Here is a 22,522-nt window from a genome sequence, read left to right as displayed (position 1 = left end):
TCCACCACCAATGTCTGTCAAAACTGGGACAAGAGGGAAATAGTAAAAAAAAAAAAAAAAAAAAAAAACAGAACCCACATATACATTTAACCATACATTATCTTACCCCCCTCCCTCTTGATTAGCATTAGAGAAGTTATATGACTATTTACATCTACCCTTCAGGGCCATTCTTCTTATATCTCTATTCTAAATGACTATACCATTCCTTCCTCCTACCCATCTGTATTTCCCTCTTCTATTATCTCCTCAGCGCATTGTTCCCAGTTTGCCCATGTCGTTTCAAATTTCCTTCTTTGGTTTTTAACTACATGAACCCATCTCTCTGCTTCCTTTATTATATTAACCTCATTTCTCCACTCCATAACTGACGGGATCCGGTCCTGTCTCCAGTACTTCGGAATTAATTTTTTCGCTGCATTTAACAAATGTGGGGTTATACTTTCTCTATATTTTTTGACAGGTCCAGTCATTCCATGAAATAAATATTGTATGGGCCCAAACTCTATGTGCTCCGTCGTCATTTTCTTAATCCAGGGGGCTACTAATTCCCAAAAACGCTTAATTATTGGGCATGTCCACCATAGATGAAGAAAAGTTCCCCTCTGTCCACAGCCCCTCCAGCATTTGTCATTAGCTTTTGAAGAGATTTGTGCCATTTTAACTGGTGTCCTATACCATCTCGCTAGTTTATATGCCATATCTTGCACCTTTGTACTTATGGAGGTAGTAAATGTTAACGATATCATTTTATTTATTTGTTTATCTGTCCACACTTGGCCTAGCTCCCTCTCCCATTCTTTTATGAAGTATGGGGGTTTCTTTTCTTGTTCTCCTAGGATCATTCTGTACGTCCGGGATAATATATGCCCATCTTCCAATGTCTGTGCACACTTCCTCTCAAATGCGGTTAGTGTATTTATGGATCTTAACGGTTTTATTTTCTTAAGGAAGCTCGTCATTTGACAGTGTTTCCATTCCACCATTCTTGTCTCCCCAAATTTCAAGATCATCTCTGTCAGTGGTATTAAAACTCCACTTGGGGCGAACTTACCGCATCTAATATTTCCATCTTGTCCCCACGCCCCCAGACTTCCCGTCTTCTCCCCCGGGGGGAACCACGGAAATCCCTCCAGAGGGGAGGTCTGTGGGGCATACCTACCCTCTTTATTCATTCTGTCCCATACTCCTAATGTATTCAGGGTTATTGGTGATGTCCATTGTGACAGCCCTCTCAGTGACCCTTGGATCCATGGTGCTCCTGCCAGGTTTCTCCCCGCCATCATCATTTCTGCCTGTACCCATGGTTTTCTATCTAGGTCATGGCACCAGTCTATTATTCTAACTAGCGCCATGGCCTTATAATAGGATGTTATATCCGGGAGTCCTAGGCCACCCTCCGCTCTACTCCTTCTTAAAATGTCGTACGCCAGTCTAGGCCTTTTATCGTTCCACACAAAGGCCATAAATAGCCGACGCATTTGTTTAAGGAGACTCGCCAGCAACCTGATTGGCACTGTACGCAGCATATAAACTATTCTGGGCAGTATACTCATTTTTATGGCACTGATTCTTCCAAACCAGGTCAAGTATTTCCCCTTCCATTTCTTTAGTTCTTCTGTTATTTCTTTCACTAATGAGCCATAATTATGCTCCAAAAATAGTTTATAGTCTGCGCTTATCTGTACCCCCAGGTATGTCAGCGACTCCCTGTTCCATATAAATGGGTATTTCTCCTTCAGTGTTCTCTCCATCTCCGCTGGGACATGACTGGGAAGGATGACTGATTTCTCAAAATTAATCTTAAAGCCAGACACCCTTCCAAATTTCTGGTGTCAAGCGTGTGTGGTAGAAACCATGTGAGGAGTACAAAGACAAGTGTGTCTTGCCTACAGTCAAGCATGGTGGTGGGAGGGTCCTGGTCTGGGGCTGCATGAATGCTGCCGGCACTGGGGAGCTACAGTTCGTTGAGGAAACAATGAATGCCAGCATGTACTGTGACATACTGAAGCAGAGCACGATCCTCTCCCTTCAGAGACTGGGTCACAGGGAAGTATTCCAACATGATGACGACCCCAACACACCTCCAACACAACCACTGCCTTGCTAAAGAAGCTGAGGGTAAAGGTGATGGACTGGCCAAGCATGTCTCCAGACCTAAACCCTATTGGGCATCTGTGGGGCATCCTCAAATGGAAGGTGGAGGAGCGCAAAGTCTCTAACATCCACAAGCTCTGTGATGTCATCATGGAGGACTGGAAGAGGACTACAGTGGCATTCTGTGAAACTCTGGTGAACTCCATGCCCAAGAGGCATGCTGGAAAATAGTGGTGGCCACACAAAATATTGAAACTTTGGGCCCAATTTGGACATTGTCACTTAGGGGTGTACTCACTTTTGTTGCCAGCAGTTTAGACATTAATGGCTGCGGGTTGAGTTATTTTGAAGGGACAGCAAAGTTACCCTGTTATACATGCTGTACACTCACTACTTTACATTTCAGCAAAGTATAATTTCTTCAGAGTTGTCACATAAAAAGGTATAATAAAATATTTACAAAAATGAGAGATACTGTATATATATATATATATATATATATATATACACACACACACACATCCATGCACAGCAACAGCTTATTGGACACTCACAGTAACTAAGAGAGGTGTGAAAATAAACTTCTGTTTAGACATAAATGGATGAATTTTAAATAATTATTGGCCAATAAGTCAAGAAATATGTTCCACTATATGTGACTCAAGACTTCTTTAAGTTAAGTTTGGTGTAGAAGATTGTATATATATCAGTATGTATGATCCATAATTTCTTTATATGTATTTTATTAACCGCACGCAGTTTTATATTGTTCTACATGCATCTGTACATTTAAAACAAATAACTAAACATGTCTGTGGTAACCATATTAGAGGGATTTGAAAATGCAAGTGTTACCTGAATAAAGCTTTGCCAGTATAACATTTATCTATTCTTTTCTGTTCTACCCTAATCTCTTCTCTAAATTGTAGGAAGGAAGAAACAGACACAGTTGCATCTTACAAAGTCATAGGATAATGCTTGATAATCCCCTTAAGGCGGGTAATTGGGGACAACAAACCAAAGTGAAATCCAGTGTAAGCCTGCAGCGAAATAAGTGAAATTCAAAAGCAGAGAAGCTCCAAACTCTTATTCAGGTAACAAACTGGGGATAATTAGCATTAAAAAAAAAATGGTACTTCTTAAATCTCCATTAACACTTTCCCTTCTTCTCCAACAAACTACATTAATGCATAGTACACACAGGCCAAATGTCGGGAGACATTGGCCGGCTCAATAAAAACCGGCCAACATCCGGCCCGTGTGTACGTCAACTGGTCCAACAGAATCCGGCCGTTTGGCCAGGTCTGTTGGACGAGCATGCTGGAAAACCAGCAGTCAACTGGCTCCTGATCAGAGCTCTTAGCCAATGGCCGGGGGGGGGGGGGGGGCTGTCCCCCTGTCAGAACACAACATCTCAGCGGGGGAGATCACTGTACTAATGTCGGACTGTTAGTAAAGTGGCTCCAACCGGAGCTGTCAGTTTTTTTTTAAGGCTTAAGTCTAGTTTACACTAGTAATTTTTTTTATTCAACCAAGCAGGGTGGAATGAAAAAAACCGACAGCTCCGGAGGAGCCGCTGTACTAACCATGCAACGTTAGTATGGCGATCTCCCCTGCTGTGCTATTGTGTTCTGACAGAGAGACGGCCTCCCGCCAGAACATTCCAGTCAGCCAATCGACAGACCATTTTTGGTCATGCCCCATCAACAGAAGCTGGCCGAAACGACTGGTTTCTGTCGGATCGGCTGCAGTGGACGTGGGCCGAATGTCGGGCGGTTTCTATTCCGCTGGACATTCAGCCCCTTTGTAGTAGGCTTTAAAGTGTTTTTCCACTTTGCAGTCACCTTTGAGAAAACCCTGCTATATGTTTGTTATGTATTTACATTCACACAGCTTGCCTAAATAATTTTTTACTAAATATTCCCTACATTTTGGATGTTTCTCAGGAAAAGATGTCATGACTGACTACAAGGTTTTTTGAACAATGTCAGAGTCAGTCTGTCTTAAAGGCGGCCATACATAGAAATTTAATTGAAATTTGGCTGGTTCAGCAGGGACCAGCCAAGATTCAAACCATGTATGGGCAGGCTGATAGATGGATCGACTTGGGTACAACCAACCTGTCTGGTTTTTCTGTATGCGATCACTACCTGCGGCTATAGCCGCTAGCAGTAATCGTTGTGTTCTGCCGGGTGGTAAGACTCTGTTGATGGGGTAATTGAGCGATTTTATTTCCTTCCAACCATGGTGAAAGGAAAGAAAAACAAAAAATCTATGGGCTGCCTAAGTCTGTCCTCATTAACATACAATGCAAGAAGCCAAGCCTCTAAAAAAGTTAACCCTCTGTTAGGACAGGTGCAGTGTTTAAATCGAGTTACAACTGATAATTAAGATCTTATAAAGTAGATCCAGATTAATAAAATGAAGATCTGCCTACACAATACAGACAGGGTTAATTATGTGAAACACAGATTCCCACCCCCCCCTCATAAACAATGTGGGATTTTTCCTTGCTAGAGGGTCCAGAACAGAACTTAAAAAAATGTAAGTTATGGTTATGTAACACAAATAAAGTAGGTGTTATCCCAGTTTGACTGCAAAAGTGAAAATACAGTTTAAAAATTATTTAGGTAAGCCTGTTTTAAAAGTATATGTATAGCCAAAACATTTTTTTATTTGGATTTAGTAAGGAGGGGTTAAAACTCCTGTCAATTTTTTTGCTGTCTGTGGAAGATTTGTCTTTGCTTCTTGTCTAGGTCACAACAGAAAATGAGAGGGAATCTCTATAAAGTGGGGGGAAGTCCCCTCTTAAACAATTGTTAACATAGTAAGTATCCCCAGGGGAATACTTACTCCCACCTATTGCTCTGGTGACAACTATAACATTTTGGAATTCCCATCACTTTCTGTCCTGGTGACAATGATCGCCAGGACAAAAAGAGACGGGGAATATACCTAGCAGGGATACAGATAGCAATAGAAGCTTGACAAAGGGTCCAACGCCTCCCTACTCTATCCAAAACTGCAAAAACGTTTTGGCTATACGGATGCTTAAAGGGCTCATTCTCCTTGTGTGAAGTGTATAGCAAGTTTTAAATCTGATTTAAAAGTACAACATTTTTCACTCACTCTGCAAAAATGTATAGTAACAACAACAAATATTTAATACTTACACAGCCAGACGTCCCCACCCAATCCTCAATGGAGGCAACCATAGCCACATACAACCTGCATGTTTACCAAGATCCAAGACTTGCGTTGGATACTTACTCTTTCACCTTTCACACCTGGAAATCCCTTAGGGCCCTGTAAAAAACAAACATATATTTTACATATGAAGCACCAAGATTCTTTATTTAGAATGAACATTTAACTAAGTGCCTATAGCTTAATGCCAAAGAAAAAAAAAGAAACTGGCTTAGTCTCAGAAACATACGTGTAAAATTAACATTCTTACCAGACTCTCATGTGATGGCTGGGAATGTTATTTATTTATTTCTCTGCTAGTAGTAAGTGGGGGGATAGCAGTGCCAGTGTAGTAATGTAGGACACACATGCAGAGTCAGAATTACAACTGCAAAACACCTGCATCTGACCAGAGCTGATGGAAAACCTGTATACAACTTAAACAGCTACTATGCATTTAGAATTGATGACCTATTCCTCATAGCTAAAGGCTTGCTATCCCAAACTTCGAAAAATTAGCTGTACACAAGCCGAGCTGCACAATTGTTTTCAGGAAGAGTCACAAAGTCACCAGTAGAGAACATAAAATTGAACACAGTCTAGCAAACACCTATCTAAGCACCATCATCTCTCTGGTAAAAGTGTCCACATTGTTGGCCCTAAACCAGCATATTCCCAACTCACTCAGTAGTGGCAGGGTTGCATCCATGACCTTTTTGTAGTAATTTAGAATACTCCAAAATGTATCCTTCCCCTAGAACCAGATAACTGCTATAAGACTCTAATTATTTCATAGTTGTTTTAATGCTCAAAAATTTTTCCACGGTACTGTGACTGCAGATGGCACACATGGGAAGTGTCTCTACACTCATTCCAGTGGCTGACTCACCCCCTGAGATGCTGCTGGACAAATCCCCTTTCAGCTAACCTAACTGCTTTATGGTGTGGGACAGGCACTATGTTGGTAGCCAGCCTCATTGAAAATTGTCTAAGGCACAGTAATATGTTTGTAGTGCAACATGTACTTACTCTAGCACAGTCAGAATGCCCCACAAGGCAGAAAACCGCTTCATACCACACTTACTACTGCAACTTCTGTCATCATTGCTCAGTTCCAACCACGAGGGCCTTCGTCTTCCTAACCCAAGTCAGAGTGGATTTTTAAACTCAGTAGTACCAGGACCTATTACCACTTTAAACACTGAATTAATACTGTCCAGTTTTGCTTTATTTACCGTTATTTTTTTAGACAATTCTGTAAACTGGTTATGCTAAGACATTTGTACATCTCTACTTGTTCTTTTTGTATAATTGGGGCTGCATCATTATATGCTGTAAAGTTATTTTCATTAACAAAATTCATATGTTCCAATGAAAATAACACTCTGATTACTAGTACTACAGTTAGGCGAACAACTGCTGACTCCTACTCACACATCCAGTTAGATATCCACTTAATATAACTGATAATGAAGATTGCTTTATACATACAACATACTGCTCACATGTAGGAGCTGCCTTCAATGTAACAACAATCTAACATATAGAAAAGGCCAGGAAACAAAGGGTTAAACTGTCATTACTTTATATTAGCATCCATTATGCATTCAAGATGGAAAAATCAAGTGTGAAGGGGTTAATTAGATAATAAATATGTAAACATGAATTGGACAAAAAGAGTTTCTGTGAAACAAGGCAGAAGTTGTTATGGAAACTGCAAACATTCACAATATGATGTGGATGGCCAAGAGGGGAAGGCTCTGTAATTGTACTATTCTTATGACATGTTATCCTAATGAGACTGGGCATTAATCATAAAAAAATTGTTCACAAATGAGATTAAGGTTCACAGTCTCAAGAAAAAAATGCCAGATGTGTGGGTAATTTAAAACAATCGAAAAAGCTACCTATCATTTGAGGCCCAATGCTGACTTCATATTGCTGGCTAGAATTAATAACAAAGGGCTATTTAAAGAACTAAAGCATGAAAACAATTTAAACCTATTTAAGAGAATTATATGCTCTCTGCCAAGCTTGAATGTGCACAGCAATGATATTCTATTAGGTAGTGAGTTCACAGAAGTATGTACTGTAACGCAACTGCATGTAGTCAGTTTTATCTGTGTTTTAGGGTCAATAAACTGTGAACTTTACTATAGAGTTAACATTCAATTAATTTCCCTTTCCTTTGGAAAATCACGTTGCTGCCATTCTCGTGTTATTGGACAAATATAATATATCAGGCAACAAGAAGAATAATGCTTTTAACAGCTGTAGAAGTGGAAAATATTGAAACTCAAGTGCAGAGATTTTGGCAGAAGAGGCTACAGGAGATAAATGAAGCTTGTTAGGGGTTTAACCCTGAGGGTTGAGTAATATATAGAGAACCTAATTATTGGATTAATCTGGTCTGACTATTGCACAAATTAACATATATGACAGTGGGGCTTATTTACTAAAGGAAAATCCACTTTGCACTTTCAGTGCACTTGAAACTGAAAGTGCACTTGGAAGTAAAGTCGCTGTAGATCCAAGGAGGACATGCAAGGAAAATAAAAAACAGCATTTTAGCTTGCACATGATTGGATGATAAAATCAGCAGAGCTTCCACTCATTTCAGATCTACCCCTTAGATTTATAGCGACTGCAATTCCAAGTGCACTTTCAGTGCAAAGTGGATTTGCCTTTCGTAAATAACCCCCATTGTCTTTGTATCAATATAAATAGCTGTTTAATACAACCATGTATAAGCAATACGTTTATCTGATTTAGTTATATTTTGTTATGGTCAAATCTGGGCAATTTATCCATGTGCCATCCATTCAGTCCCAGATAATGTTTTGTTGATACGAGTAGTTATTCCATCACTCAGTACATCTAGAGATGTATTCAACACAAAACATGTTTTTACACACTTTCACAGTACTTGGATGTGTCTTTGGATCTTCTCAACAACCTCAAGTTTTCTCCTTATAGAAGTTTATTGAGGTTAGTATAGATCCAAGTATAGTGCTGAGAATAATTTTAATTTCTGTGTTCTTGGGCTCAATTACCACCAGAAATATTGCCTGCATTGAATCTGATTGTTCTCTCTGTATTTATGTAGTATTTCCCTTATGTTTCTACCCAAAAATTGTCCCTGGGTGCGCATGGCATGAATCTGTAGTGGCTTGTAAACTGGCATTTTTGAATCCCTTGTCACTGCCGCCCCCAGCCTTTTAACCACTTAAGGACCGAGCCTCTTTTTGAGATTTGTTGTTTACAAGTTAAAACCATTTTTTTTTTTGCTAGAAAATAATTTAGAACCCCTAAATGGCGGTCATTGCAATACATTCTGTCATTCTGTCACACAGTATTTGCGCAGCGGTCTTACAAGTGCACTTTTTTGGAAAAAATACACTTTTTTTGAATTAAAAAATAAGACAACAGTAAAGTTAGCCCAATTTTTTTTATATTGTGAAAGATAATGTTATGCTGAGTAAATTGATACCCAACATGTCATGCTTTAAAATTGTGCCCGCTCATGGAATGGCGGCAAACTTTTACCCTTACAAAATCTCCATAGGCGATGTTTAAAAAATTCTACAGGTTGCATATTTTGAGTTGCAGAGGAGGTCTAGGGCTAGAATTATTGCTTTTGCTCTACTGATCGCGGGGATACCTCACATGTGTGTTTTGAACACCATTTTCAGATGCGGGCGCTACTCACGTATGCGTTCGCTCGGCGGGACGGGACATCCCTTGCAATAGAAAAAAACCATGACAGTACCTCTTAAATATTAGATCTGGGGTCAAAAAGACCTCAGATCTCATATTTATACTAAAATGCAATAAAAAAAAATAAAAATTTGTCATTTGAGAAAATCCCCCCAAAAATGGCCCTTTAAGAGCTATGGGCGGAAGTGATGTTTTGACGTCGCTTCCGCCCTGCAATGGTATGGAGACGGGTGGGGGCCATCTTCCTCTCACTCATCTCCATACCCAGGAAGAAGAAGCATCTGATCGCTTACCGGAGCCATCGGTAGCATAGACCACTATTATTGGAAACCGGACCACTTGCTGAAGAAGAGGATACCGGGGTTATGACAGGTAGCTGCTGCCATAACAACAATATTCCTGATCAAAGTGAGGACGTATATCGGCATGCGGCGGTGCAGAAGTGGTCAAGAGGATCTAAATGCTGGAAGGCAGGCTTGCAGATCCTGTGACTGCTGTGATTGGCTGGCACAGTGGTCACATGATCAGAAGTTCCTGATTGCAAATGTGTATTGCGAGCTGCCTGTGATATCTTAGTTACTGTGCTGGGAATGCACAGTGAGCGTGCTCTCAACATAGAAAAGCCGTTCTCCATGGATGCATAAATGTGGCCGCTGTGCGTTAAAAAGCACACCTGCCCAGTGGCTGCATATACGGGTACAGCAGGCAGATAGAGGTCAGTGTTCTTGTAAATAATAGTCCAAGGAGCAACACATTCAGAAAGCATTTGTAAATGTTTCCTCTAAGCCCTTAATGCTCCTTTCATCAGTGGTTAGAGGCTGTAGCTTTAAACATGCTTTCAGCAGGCTTCAGCTAGCATTTAAACAGGTTGTGATGGTGGTTGAAGTTATTTTAATGCTTTGTAAATGTTTCTAAATGTGATACTCTACAGGCCAGCATTTACAATCAAAGAATAACAAATATCTATGTGTATTGCAATATTAGATTGTAAGAGGTGGGGACAGATGTAAATTAATGTTGCCAGGGCTGTATGAATTTTTTTTCAACTAAGATGGCTATATCTAGCAACACACTAACTTATTTTCAGGGGATTGCACGGTGCTGTGTACATATTGTCTCACTATACCATGACAAAGCTGAGATCAATGTAATCTCCTAAATACAGCCTGTGATTGGACAGAAACAGCAGTAGATTGATGACTTTCACTATCACTCTGTTCTCTCCTTCTGTCATCAGCTCTTCAACACACCGATTGGCTTCCAGCGCTGATTTCCCTTCTTCCAGTCTGAGTTGTGCTGTGAAGGGCATAACAAGAGGCTAATGACATGTGTAGCACCCTCTAGTGTGCTGCTAGTGTGAGTGCAGGTAAATTAACATGCTCATTCATGTTTAAAACCTCTCTGATGCCTCCCCCTGGTTCTGGAATGTTGGAGAACGTTCTGGAAGCTGGAGGTTGAGAGGGTTGTTCTACATTTTTAGGGGAACTTAGCCAATTCCAGGCAGTGAGCCTGGCAGAGGACTAAGTGAGCCCATAAATATGGATGAGTCATGCCAGCAGGGGAGTCGGGTGGAGTATGGAGATGGAGTGCTGAGGGGCCTGTCGGTGGCCCTTGAGACGAACCCCCTAGTTTGGGGGGGGTGCTCTGCCTTGGGCCAGGGCTCGGGTGCTGGCCTGGGAGAATCCCGACAAGAGGAAAAGCTTAGAAGGAGTCTTCCCTGAGAGGTAGCAGGAGCGAGGAGGACAGTGTGAGTTCTACAGCACGGTGCAGGGACTTACAAGGGGAGAGACTGTAGCAGGTCCCTCTGGAAGATAGTTGTATGCTTAAATCTAAACCTTGCTCTGGGAGATCTCTAGAGAGTCAGTCGGGTAGACTGGTAAACAAGCAGCCAGCTGGGTTAGCATTTCCTGCAGTAGTAGAGCTGGAACCAGTGACTACAAGGGAGTTGGAGGTACGCCAAGATGCAGTACACAACACATTGTGCTACTTTCTAAGGAAGAGAGAGTTCCTAGCCTGTAGGGGGCTGTTGCTGATCTAACAGAGGCTGTTAGCTACTAAAGAGGAATCAATCAGGGCTGTACAGACCAAGGAAGAGGAATCAATTGGAATTGTACAGAGTGAAGAAGAAGAATGAATTGGAGCTGCATATAGGGAGGAAGTTGCCCCTGGTTTTGTTGCTATTAAGTTAGGCATCCCATAAATCCTATCCCCATCCAAGTTATCACCCCCTATTAAAAACACAAAACAAAGCTCAAGGACTGTTCACTGTGTTCGGGGGAAAGCTAAAGATTGTATGTGCCTGGCTGTGCAGCAGTGGGGAACCTTGTCATCTGCGGGGGTAGTACTACACATGTAGAACACAGGAACTTACACCAGTTGCTTTAACCGCTTCCCGTCCGCGCTATAGCCGAATGACGGCTATAGCATGGACCTACATAGTCTATAGTCAATAGACAGCCTCCCCTTTGCATGCTGCCCGCGTGCCCCCTACAGGGCGTGCGCTGTGATCACAAATCGGAGTAAGGGGCCGATCCTGGCACCTTACTACATGATCAGCTGTCAGCCAAGGACAGCTGATCACATGATGTAAACAGAAGATCGGTAATAGTTTTTTTTCTCCTCAAGCTGACAGTGTGAAAAAAAAAAAAAAAGCAGATCACTGGCTTCTGTGTAAGGGACATCGGTCCCGAAGAGGAAGAGGCACAGCCACTTCATCTGTGCCCACCAGTGTCACCTGCCAGTGCCACCTGCCAGTGCCCACAGTGCATATCAGTGCCACCAATCAATGCCCACCAGTGTATATCAGTGCCGCCAATCAGTGCCACCTATCAATGCCCACAAATGCCAGCTATCAATGCCCACCAGTGTTGCCAATCAATGCCTCATCAGTGCCACCTATCAGTGCTGCCTATCAGTGTCATCTACCAGTGCCCATCACTGTCCATCACTGCCACCATCAGTGCCAGCTGTCAGTGCCACCTATTAGTGCCCTTCAGTGCCACCTATCAATCCCCTTAAGTGCCACCCATCAGTGAACATTAGTGCCACCCATCAGTGCCACCAATCAGTGCCACCTCTTAGTGCCCACCAGTGCCACCTCATCAGTGCCCATCAGTGCTGCCTATCAGTGCCCATCAGTGCCGTCTTATCAGTGCCCATCAATGCAGCCTATCGGTGCCCATCAGTGCAGCCTATCAGTGCCCATCAGTGCAGCCTCATCAGTGTACAATGAAGGAGAAAAATGATCTGTTTGCAAAATTTTATTACAAAATATAAAACTTTTTTGTATTTTTTTTTTCCAAATTTTTGGCCTTTTTTCATTTTTTTAACAAAAAAATAAAAAACCCAGGAGGTGATTGAATACCACCAAAAGAAAGCTCTATTTGTGGGGAAAAAAAGATAAAAATTTCATTTAGGTACAATGTTGTATGACCTCGCAATTGTCATTTAAAGAGTGACAGTGCTGAAAGCTAAAAATTGGTCTGGGCAGGAGGGGAGTTTAAGTGCCCAGTAAGCAAGTGGTTAAAAAGACACCTAATTGTGTTTTAAATAAATATATAGCTGTATCAATTGGTATTGTTATATCTGTCTGGAATTCAGCTTTAAATCTGAAGCCAGAACATAAATAATAACTTTATAGCACACTGTAATAAACAGCAGTAGGGAATGGATGTCAACATGAAGACAACATGTATATCATCACATAGTAGTTGCCAGTTTAGAAATATGGAAACTGTCACTGTTGATGACATGTTTTAAAGGTATATTCTTGGGAGCTGCCATCCCTATGCTTTCTCCACTTTTTGGTGGGTCTCCAACTTGGAATAAACATGTGCATATTAGGTGTAGGATTCCAGGTCTGAGATAGTAGTGAGCAGTGCTGGGACAAGGCCATCTGGTGCCCAGGGCGAAGATGGCAAACTGTGCCCCCCCCCCCCCCCCCGGGTATAAAGAAAGAGTCAGTGTCCTTTCAAAACCAGGAAACACTTAAAACAATACAACAATACAACACGGTAGCTGCAGCCCCGTCGCAGTATATGTACTGTGGCAGGTCAGCAAATGGTTAAATTGTAAGTTCACTTTACAGAAAATCTGTAAGGTGAACTTACATTGGACCCCCTCCCCATCCCCCCCAGTCCTGCGATCCCCCGCACTGACCTCTTTACATTACACAGTCCCCTGCACCTCTGAACCCCTTTACATTACACAGCCCCATGCACCTCTGGACCCCTTTACATTACACAGCCTCCTGCACCCCTTTACATTACACAGCACCTCTGGGCCCCTTTACATTACACATCCCCTTGCGCCTCTGGACCCCTTTACATTACACAGCCCCCTGCGCCTCTGGGCCCCTTTACATTACACAGCACCCTGCACCTATGGACCCCTTTACATTACACAGTGCCTCTGGGCCCCTTTACATTACACAGCACCCTGCACCTCTGGACCCCTTTACATCACAAAACACCCTGCACTTCTGGACCCCTTTACATTACACAGCCCCCTGCACCCCTTTACATTACACAACACCCTGCACCTCTGGGCCCCTTTACATTACACAGCCCTCTGCACTCCTTTACATTACACAGCACCCTGCACCTCTGGACTCCTTCAGTGTAGCCCCCCTTCAGTGTAGCCCCCCCCGTTCAGTGCAGACACCCCCTTTTAGTGCAGACACCCCCCTTCAGTGTAGCCCCCGTTCAGTGCAGACATCCCCCTTCAGTGTAGCCCCCCTGTTCAGTGCAGACGCCCCCCTTCAATGTAGCCCCCCGTTCAGTGCAGACACCCCCCTTCAGTGTAGCCCCCGTTCAGTGCAGACACCCCCCTTTAGTGTAGCCCCTGTTCAGTGCAGACACCCCCCTTCAGTGTAGCCCCCCGTTCAGGGCGGACACCCCCTTTCAATGTAGCTCTCCTGTTCAGTGCAGACGCCCCCCTTCAGTGTAGCCCCACGTTCAGTGCAGACACCCACCTTCAGTGTAGCCCCCCTGTTCATTGCAGATGCCCCCCTTCAGTGTAGCCCCTGTTCAGTGCAGACAAACCCCTTCAGTGTAGTCCACCATTCAGTGCAGACACCCCCCTTCAGTGTAGCCCCCTGTTCAGTGCAGACACCCCCCTTCAGTGCAGATACCCCCTTCAGTGTAGCCCCCCGTTCAGTGCAGACACCCCCCTTTAGTGTAGCCCCCCGTTCAGTGCAGACACCCCCTTTCAGTGTAGTCCCCCGTTCAGTGCAGACGCCCCCCTTCAGTGTAGCCCCCCGTTCAGTGCAGACACCCCCCTTCAGTTTAGCCCCCCGTTCAGGGCAGACACCCCCCTTCAGTGCAGACACCCCCCTTCAGTGTAGCCCCCTGTTCAGTGCGGACGCCCCCTTCAGTTAAGCCCTCTGTTCAGTGCAGACACCCCTTCAGTGTAGCCCCCGTTCAGTGCAGACACCCCCCTTCAGCGTAGCCTCCCGTTCAGTGCAGACACCCCCTTCAGTGTAGCCCCCCCTGTTCAGTGTAGACACCCTCCTTCAGTGTAGCCCCCCATTCAGTGCAGACACCCCCCTTCAGTATAGCCCCCCATTCAGTGCAGACACCCCCCTTCAGTGTAGCCCCCCGTTCAGTGCAGACACCCTCCTTCAGTGTAGCCCCCGTTCAGTGCAGACACCCCCTTCAGTGTAGCTTCCCGTTCAGTGCAGACACCCCCCTTCAGTGCAGACACCCCCCTTCAGTGTAGCTCCCCCATTCAGTGCGGACACCCCCCTTCAGTGTAGCCCCCTGTTCAGTGCAGTGTGAAGAACCCCCCAATTCAGTACCTCAGATCAGCGCTGCGGCACATGCTCAGCAGATCCCCTCCCTCTGTTTACACATAAACAGAGAGGAGGGGGAGGCGGCTTCACTCTGCTCGGCTGTGCCTGTGTGACATCTGGATCGCACAGACAGCCTGCGGCCACGAGAGGGCAGGATGGTAGGTGCAGCGGTGTCACCCTGCACCCCCCCCGCACACCCCCTTCCCCTTGCATCACAATGTAGATCGCCTCTCCCTGCCTGTGCCTGTCACTACACCGCTGCCTAAATCCTACCTAAATCTGCAGCACTGCCACCGCTTCAATCCCGGAGGGGGGGCGGCCTGACACCCCCCCAGTGTGTGGTACCCGGGGCGGCCTGCCCCCCACCTACTACGCCTCTACACAGCTTTGCAAGCAGGTGCAGCTCTGCAGCGTGGTAGTCACTTGTTGCCCACAAAATTTAAGAACACACTGCCTGCCAGCACTGCGCCCCCTTCCTACAATAAATTGATCCACCCAGGGCATCCCTTCCTTCTGCCCACCCCTTGTACCGGCCCTAGTAGTGAGGGCAATATGTCAGTAAGTACCAGAGCTTACATCTTTAAAAAAACAAGCTACCATTTGCATCTCCCATATTTCTATACTGACATGTCCCCTTTAGGTTACAATCTGGATAGTAATACTAAATCACAGTTTAAGAAGAAGGATATACAAGGCATTGCAAAAAAGGTGTATCTACATCTACCTAAACAGAAAACATTTCTACTTCATAAAAATTTTTTATATCTCGAATGTCTGTCTGTGTTTGTGGGAGCGGTGCCCACTGTTCATGACCATTCCTGACATCACTGGCAGACTGTTATTTCAGTTTGGCATCAGTTGTAGAATTTACATCTGGACAGAATGGTGTGTGCATAAACATATTTATTTACAGCTATTGCTATTGTGACACAAGGATGCTTGCTTGGTACAAAATACTGTACATGAGGTAAATCTCTAAACAATATCTCCCCAAATACATTTTCATCAGAATTGCAAGAAACTATACTTTAGAATAAAAGAATTGTTTGTAAGTATTCAATAAATGATGTACAGTGGGGACAATAAATATTTGATCCCCTGCAGATTTTGTAAGTTTGCCCACTTACAAAGAAATTAAGGATCTATAATTTTTATCATGGGTGTATTTTAAACGATAGAGATGGAATATCAACCAAAAATCCAACAATTGCTATAAATTAAAGTTGCAGTTCAGCGAATAAAATAAGTACTTGATCCCCAAGCAAAACATGACTTGGTACTTGGTGGAGAAACCCTTGTTGGCAAGCACAGAGGTAAGATGTTTCTTGTAGTTAGTGACCAGGTTTGCACAAATCTCAGGAGGGATTTTGGTTCACTCTTTACAGATCTTCTCTAAATCCTTAAGGTTTCTTGGCGGTCTCTTGGCAACTCGAAGTTTCAGCTCCTTCCATACATTTTCTATAGGATTAAGGTCTGGAGATTGGCTAGGCCACTCCATAACCTTAATGTGCTTCTTCTTGAGCCATTCCTTTTCTTGCCTTGGCAGTATGTTTTGGGTCATTGTCATGCTGGAAGACCTATCCACCTTCAGTGTTCTGGCTGAGGGAAGAAGGTTCTCATCCTAGATTTTACAATACATGGCCCCATCCATTGGCCCCTCAATGCGGCAAAGTCATTCTGTACCTTTAGCAGAAAAACAGCCCCAAAGCATAATGTTTCCACCTCTGTGCTTGACTGTAGGGATGGTGTTCTTAAGGTCAGCATTTTTCTTCCTCCAAGCACGGTGAGTTGAGTTAATGCCAAAGACATCAATTTTGGTCTCATCTGACCACATCACTTTCTCCCAATCCTTTTCTGAATCATTTAGATGTTCATTGGCATGAACATTGGTATTGTAAAGTCTTGTATGAGAACCCTCTTCCCTCAGACAGAACACTGAAGAAGGGTCATGGATGGGTCTTCTAGCATGACAATGACCCAAACACACCACCAAGGCAACAAAAGAGTGACTCCAGTAGAAGCACATTAAGGCCATGGAGTGGCCTAGCCATTCCCCAGACCTTAATCCTATAGAAAATGTATAGAAGGAGCTCAAACTTCGAGTTGCCAAGTGACAGCCAAGAAAATTTAAGGATTTAGAGAAGATCTGTAAAGAAGAGTGGACCAAAATCCCTCCTGAGATGTGTGCAAACCTGGTAACCAACTACAAGAAACGTCTTACCTCTGTGCTTACCAACAAGGGTTTCTCCACCAAGTACTAAGTCGTGGGTATCAAATACTTATTTTACTTATTGAACTGCAACTCAATTTAAAACATTTGTATTATGTGTCTTTTCTGGATTTTTAGTTGATATTCTGTCTCTATCATTTCAAACTCACCTATGATAAGAATTATAGACCCTTAGTTTCTGTGTAAGTGGACAAACTTATAAAATCTGTAGGGAATCAAATAATTATTTCCCCCACTGTATATTGGTAAGCATCTCATGGGTTCATATAAATTGTCCAGGAAAATTAGGATATTTTCCCCATTTTTGCAAACTTACCATTATACCTGCTGGGCCATTCAATCCTGGAATTCCATTTTCCCCCTAGCAAAACAATTCAACATGGAAATTATGACACGTGCTTTATAAATCTGGATATTGCCATGCTTTACATAGAGGTGGAAAAGTGGATGTCAAGAGATATTCAAAAATAGAAAGGAGCACTTTTGCTTTTCATTTACTGACGTATACTGTATTTCACTATTTATTATAGAACCTAGTTTATGCACTGGCTGGTAGTTTTGCATTAGAATTTACATTTGTTGTTTCTTGATGCCTGGATGACAATATTTCGAGTTTTTAACTGTTCATTATATGTCACATTGTCAAGAATGGAATAATGCCTATTCAATAAAGTATAATGTCAGATTCCAGAAACATAAAAATAACTGTTATAACAGAGTTCTTCTTCTGTTTCAACAGTTATTTTAATGTAAAATGGTGCTCCAGCATTCATCGCACAATTTTCAAATCATTTAAAAAATGTCAAATGGAACACTATCGTTTTTTTTTTTTTCCTGCAACTTTTGTAAAGAAGTATTTGTCTTGCAGCTTCCCAACATGTGCATACAACTGGAGCCGCCATCAGAGGTTGTCTTTAAGGCCTGTGTTGATGGGTTTTGGGCTTGTGTTGCTGGCATCAGTTTGACATCAGTGTGAGAAACCTTTTAGGATTCATTGATAGGTGCATTTGACTTGCTTCATGCAGATTCTGCATTTCCATAGACTTGTAAGGGAATGCAAAACGTGTTCAAAGTGAAAAAAAGCACAATGAAACAGGCCAATAGCAACAAGAGAGAGGTACTGTATTGAGCTGAGTCAGCTCCCTCTATTTCTTCTCCAAAAGTGACCTCTACATGGAGTACAGGTTGACACAGGCCAATCCATAACGACAAGAGAGGGTTATTGTGTTGAGTTAGCACCCCATCTTTCTTTCCCAAATAGTGACCTCTAAGTGGAGTACATAAGCAGTACAGCTGGCTCTAACCACACGCCAATGAGCTGCAAGGCATTGTATGTCACACAAAGTTCACAGCAAGACAGTTACCCCCTGTCATAATTGCACTCTTGAACCCTGCACTCTGTACATTGTGTATTCCTGAACCCTGCACTCTGTACATAATGCACTCCTGAATTGTCAGGGCTGGGCTTAGCCCTTCCTTCTCTGAGCTGGCTGCTCAGCTGTCGGCTAATTGCCAGCTCCCATCTCTCTCCACAGTTACTCAGCTGTTGATGATATCCTGCTCGTCAGTCCTGCCTACTTAAGCCGTCCAGTCCAGAGGAGCTCTGCCTTCGCCTTGGTCAACATCACAGAAATTATCTCCTGCGATCCTGTTCAAGACTTGCTTTGCTGACATCCCTTCTGGCTCCAGATCTTGCTTGCTGTTCCACTACATTGATCCCTGACTTCTGGCTTGGCTGACAATCCATTCCGGTTACTGAACTTTGGCTATGTTTTGACTACGTTTGTTCTTTTTACTTTTATTATTAAACAAGTGTAAATTTAACTGTACTTCTGTCTCAGCCTGATTTCATGGTTTCTGACAGTAGGCGAAGTCCATGAATTCAGAAGATGCAGTCAATACACTTGTTGATAATATTTTTTCCAGATTGAATGAACTGGATCACCGCATGGATCAGTTCACCATGGCGTTACAAATGCTCCTGAGTCACACGGCTCACCTGGAATCTCCAACTGTGGCCGCTAGGGCTGGGGAAAAAATCGATTTGAATTTTCATTCGAGTTGAGAGGTCAAATCGCTTCAAAATTTAAGCAAATCGATTTTTTTAGATTTTTTTTTCACCAGGACTGGCACTGACACCGCGCCGGTCCTGCGGAGCTGCGGGCAGGAGTTTTTAGGCAAGGCTGCGGCTTCGGCCTAGTCTGCGAGGCCGGACGCCGCAGACTAGGCCGAAGCCGTGACCTCGCCTAAAAAATCCTGCCCTCAGCTCCTCAGGACCAGCGTGGTGTCCAAAAAAAAAAAACTCGGATCAAATCATGAATCGAGTTTTTTTTTTAAAAATCGCTGATTTTTTTTTTGTTGAGAAAATCGCCCAGCTGTAGTGGCCATCCCGGTACAACCTATGGTGCAGGCCAACCCTGCTGCTGCTCCAGTCTCTGTGCAAGCACCTTCCTCAAGTATTACCTCTACAAGAGGTATGTCTGGTTTCGCTCTGCCTCCCCAGCGATTTGGGGGCAATCCAGTCCAATGCAGAGGGTTTCTGAACCAGGTTGAGATATACTTTGAGATGCTGCCCCAGGCGTTTCTCATGGACAGAAGCAAAGTAGGTTTTATGATATCTTTGCTTTCTGAGAGAACCTTGGCCTGGGCAAACCCTCTATGGGAGACACAAAAACCTGTTGTCTTGAGCTACCCTGAGTTTGTGGCTTCGTTTAAAAAGGTATTTGACGTTCCCGCACGCCCTGCTTCTGCTGCCAAGTGCCTCATGTCCATCAAACAGAGTACGAGAACTGTTGCCGACTACGCTATTGAATTCCGTACTCTGGCAGCAGAGGTTGCTTGGAACAATGAGGCCCTCGTGGCTGCTTTTTCTCATGGTCTCTCGAATTCCATCAAGGATGAGATAGCAGCCCGGGATATACCCAATGAGCTGGAGAAGTTGATCATGTTTGTCATCCTCATTGACTCCAGACTCGGAGAAATACTCTCTTTGAAGGAGTGCTTGTGGAAGCCTCCTGTACGTTTGCCTCCAAGCTTTGCAGTCCCACCTGTGCCTCCCTCACCTCCCATGCCTCCTGGTACCGAGTCGGTCAGTGAAGATGAACCCATGCACCTGGTATTTACGCGTCTCTCTGCGGATGAGAGAACCTTTAGGAGGAGGGAGAGATTGTGCCTTTATTGTGGCCAGGCAGGTCACTTTTTGAAGTCTTGTTCTACCCACCCAGAGAAAGCCCGAACCTCGAGGTCCTGTCACAAAGAGACCTTAGGTGGCGTCATTTCATCCCCAGTTATTAAGAAGGATAAGCCCCTGGTTTCGGTCACCCTTTCTTGGGCTGAGTCGTCCGTTGAGATGCAGGCTCTAATCGACTTTGGGGCTGCAGGCCTGTTCATTGATGCTGCCTTTGTATCAAAGCACTCGATTCAGCTGCTGCAGCGTGAAACTCCACTTGCCATTGAGGCTCTTGAGGGGAGACCTCTACAGCCTGCCCATGTGACTCATGAGATGGTTCCTTTGTCCATGGTCGTAGGGGCTCTTCACCATGAGATAATCCAATTCCAAGTTATTTCCTCACCTAAGTTTCAGCTGGTTATTGGTTATCTTTGGTTACAGAGGCACAATCCCTCTTTTGATTGGCTCTGTGCTGAGGTTCTCTCCTGGTCACCACAATGCAGTGAGACATGCTTCCAGAAGGTAGCCAAGGTTCTGTGCACCTCTTCACTCAAAGGTCAAGCCAGTAGTTTGCCTCCACACTGGCCATATGATTGCACAATTGACCTTCAACCGGGTGTCATACCCCCTCGTGGCCGGGTTTACCCTTTGTCGGTCTTGGAGGATAAGGCCATGGAGGAGTATGTTGCAGACGCGGTTTCTCGAGGTTTCATCCGCAAATCCTTGTCTCCTGCTGGTGCTGGTTTCTTCCTTGTGAAGAAGAAGATTGATGAACTGAGATCTTGTATTGATTATAGGGGTCTCAATCATTTCATGATTAAGAATACCTATCCAATTCCGTTGATTACAGAGTTATTTGACCACCTCAAGGGAGCAACGGTTTTTCACAAAGCTTGATTTGAGAGGGGCATACAATCTTGTGAGGATTAAGGAGGCCGACGAGTGGAAAACTGCGTTTAATACCAGAACAGGCCATTATGAGTGCCTCGTAATGCCTTTTGGCCTTAATAACACCCCAGCAGTTTTCCAGGAATTTATTAACATTGTCCTCTGAGATTTGTTGCAGTTATGTGTGGTGGCTTATCTCGATGATATCCTCATATTTTCCAAGTCCCTGGAGAGCCACCACACAGATGTCTGTCGTGTGCTTCAGAAACTAAGAGAGAACAATCTCTTTTGTTAACGGGAGAAGTGTGAGTTCCATCGTGAACAGATTAAATTCCTAGGCTATGTCATTTCAACTGCTGGTTTTTTGATGGACCCAGAGAAACTTTCAGCAGCCCTGCAGTGACCCATGGATTTACGTCCTCAGTGTTTCCTGGGCTTTGCCAACTATTATCGGAAGTTTATTCGTAAGTAGTGCACTCTTGGACTCTGCACTCCGTAAGTAGCGCACTCCTGGTATTTAATTCTCCTTTAAGACCCTCCCACTTTTAGTGCAATTTAGTGACACCCACTATTTGCTGCGGTGTGCTCTCCCACCCCACACGCACGTGTGTTTAGGGTGCACACCCTAATGCAATGCTGTGCACACCTATGTTGTATGTACAATGTAAGATACATTTATTCAGAGGGATCCAATTAATATCTGTTTTCTTCTACCCCATCTGTTGAGATGAGCTCTTTAAAAGCTGTGAAAGTCTCTGGAACAGTAAGACTGATTTATCTTATTGAATAAGCCAAATGATAATCAGCTAGGTGTTCTATTGGTGTAAACAGTCAGAATGAGCGCAGACAATATGCTTCTCACTGTCATGCAGGAACATTGACAACAATAGAAGTGGTTCTAAGGATATTGCCCCTTGCATTTTGCACACACACACTACTTGCCATTTGTAATGTAGGGGGATTTATTTCAGATTATGGTTCCTTAGAACCATAGCAGCAGCATTAGAATTGTAGAATGAATTTTCCAGCATGCAGATGCCCTGTTTCTTTAATTAGCTTGCTGAATTTTCCAGAAGTCTGAACAGAGTTTGATGCAGCCTCTTGCACAACAAAGTCTGATGCAGCCTCCGGCACAGAATGTGGCATCCCCATCATTGTCCTTATGGTTGCTGCACTGGAAGGTTCCTCAGGATGTGATGTATTTACAACACTGCGACTAATCATATAATTATAGCAAAAGCAGATTCTCACATTTAGCATTGCTCATAAATATTTGTTTAAGTGCACTTTTGTGGTCTACTATAATATCTACATGGGTAAAGTATGTAAGGAACTGATCTGATAAGTTTTTGTTATTAACAAAACTGGGGATTCACTTTAAGAAAGAGCAGCATGTGTGAAACATGTTTGTCTGGCTCCATCTGGTGGTAAAGAACTATGCTTA

At 43.7% G+C, this 22,522-nt stretch overlaps 1 protein-coding gene across 1 annotated transcript in view; it reads right to left on the bottom strand.

The window, feature by feature from the left end:
- The window catches only part of LOC141131772 (uncharacterized), a 759,715-nt gene that overhangs the window by 305,842 nt on the left and 431,351 nt on the right, over positions 1-22,522 (bottom strand). The window contains exons 80-81 of the mRNA XM_073619424.1: positions 17,338-17,382; positions 5,368-5,403 (exon numbers count right to left, since the gene is read on the bottom strand). Of these exons, the coding sequence (XP_073475525.1) occupies positions 5,368-5,403; positions 17,338-17,382 (81 nt within the window). The remainder of the gene's footprint in view (positions 1-5,367; positions 5,404-17,337; positions 17,383-22,522) is intronic.

The sequence above is a fragment of the Aquarana catesbeiana genome, linkage group LG03, assembly GCF_042186555.1.
Source record: "Aquarana catesbeiana isolate 2022-GZ linkage group LG03, ASM4218655v1, whole genome shotgun sequence".
In the NCBI taxonomy this organism is placed as follows: Eukaryota; Metazoa; Chordata; class Amphibia; order Anura; family Ranidae; genus Aquarana; species Aquarana catesbeiana.
Note: the sequence above shows the minus strand (reverse complement) of the source record. Positions and strands in the feature narration are given on the sequence as shown.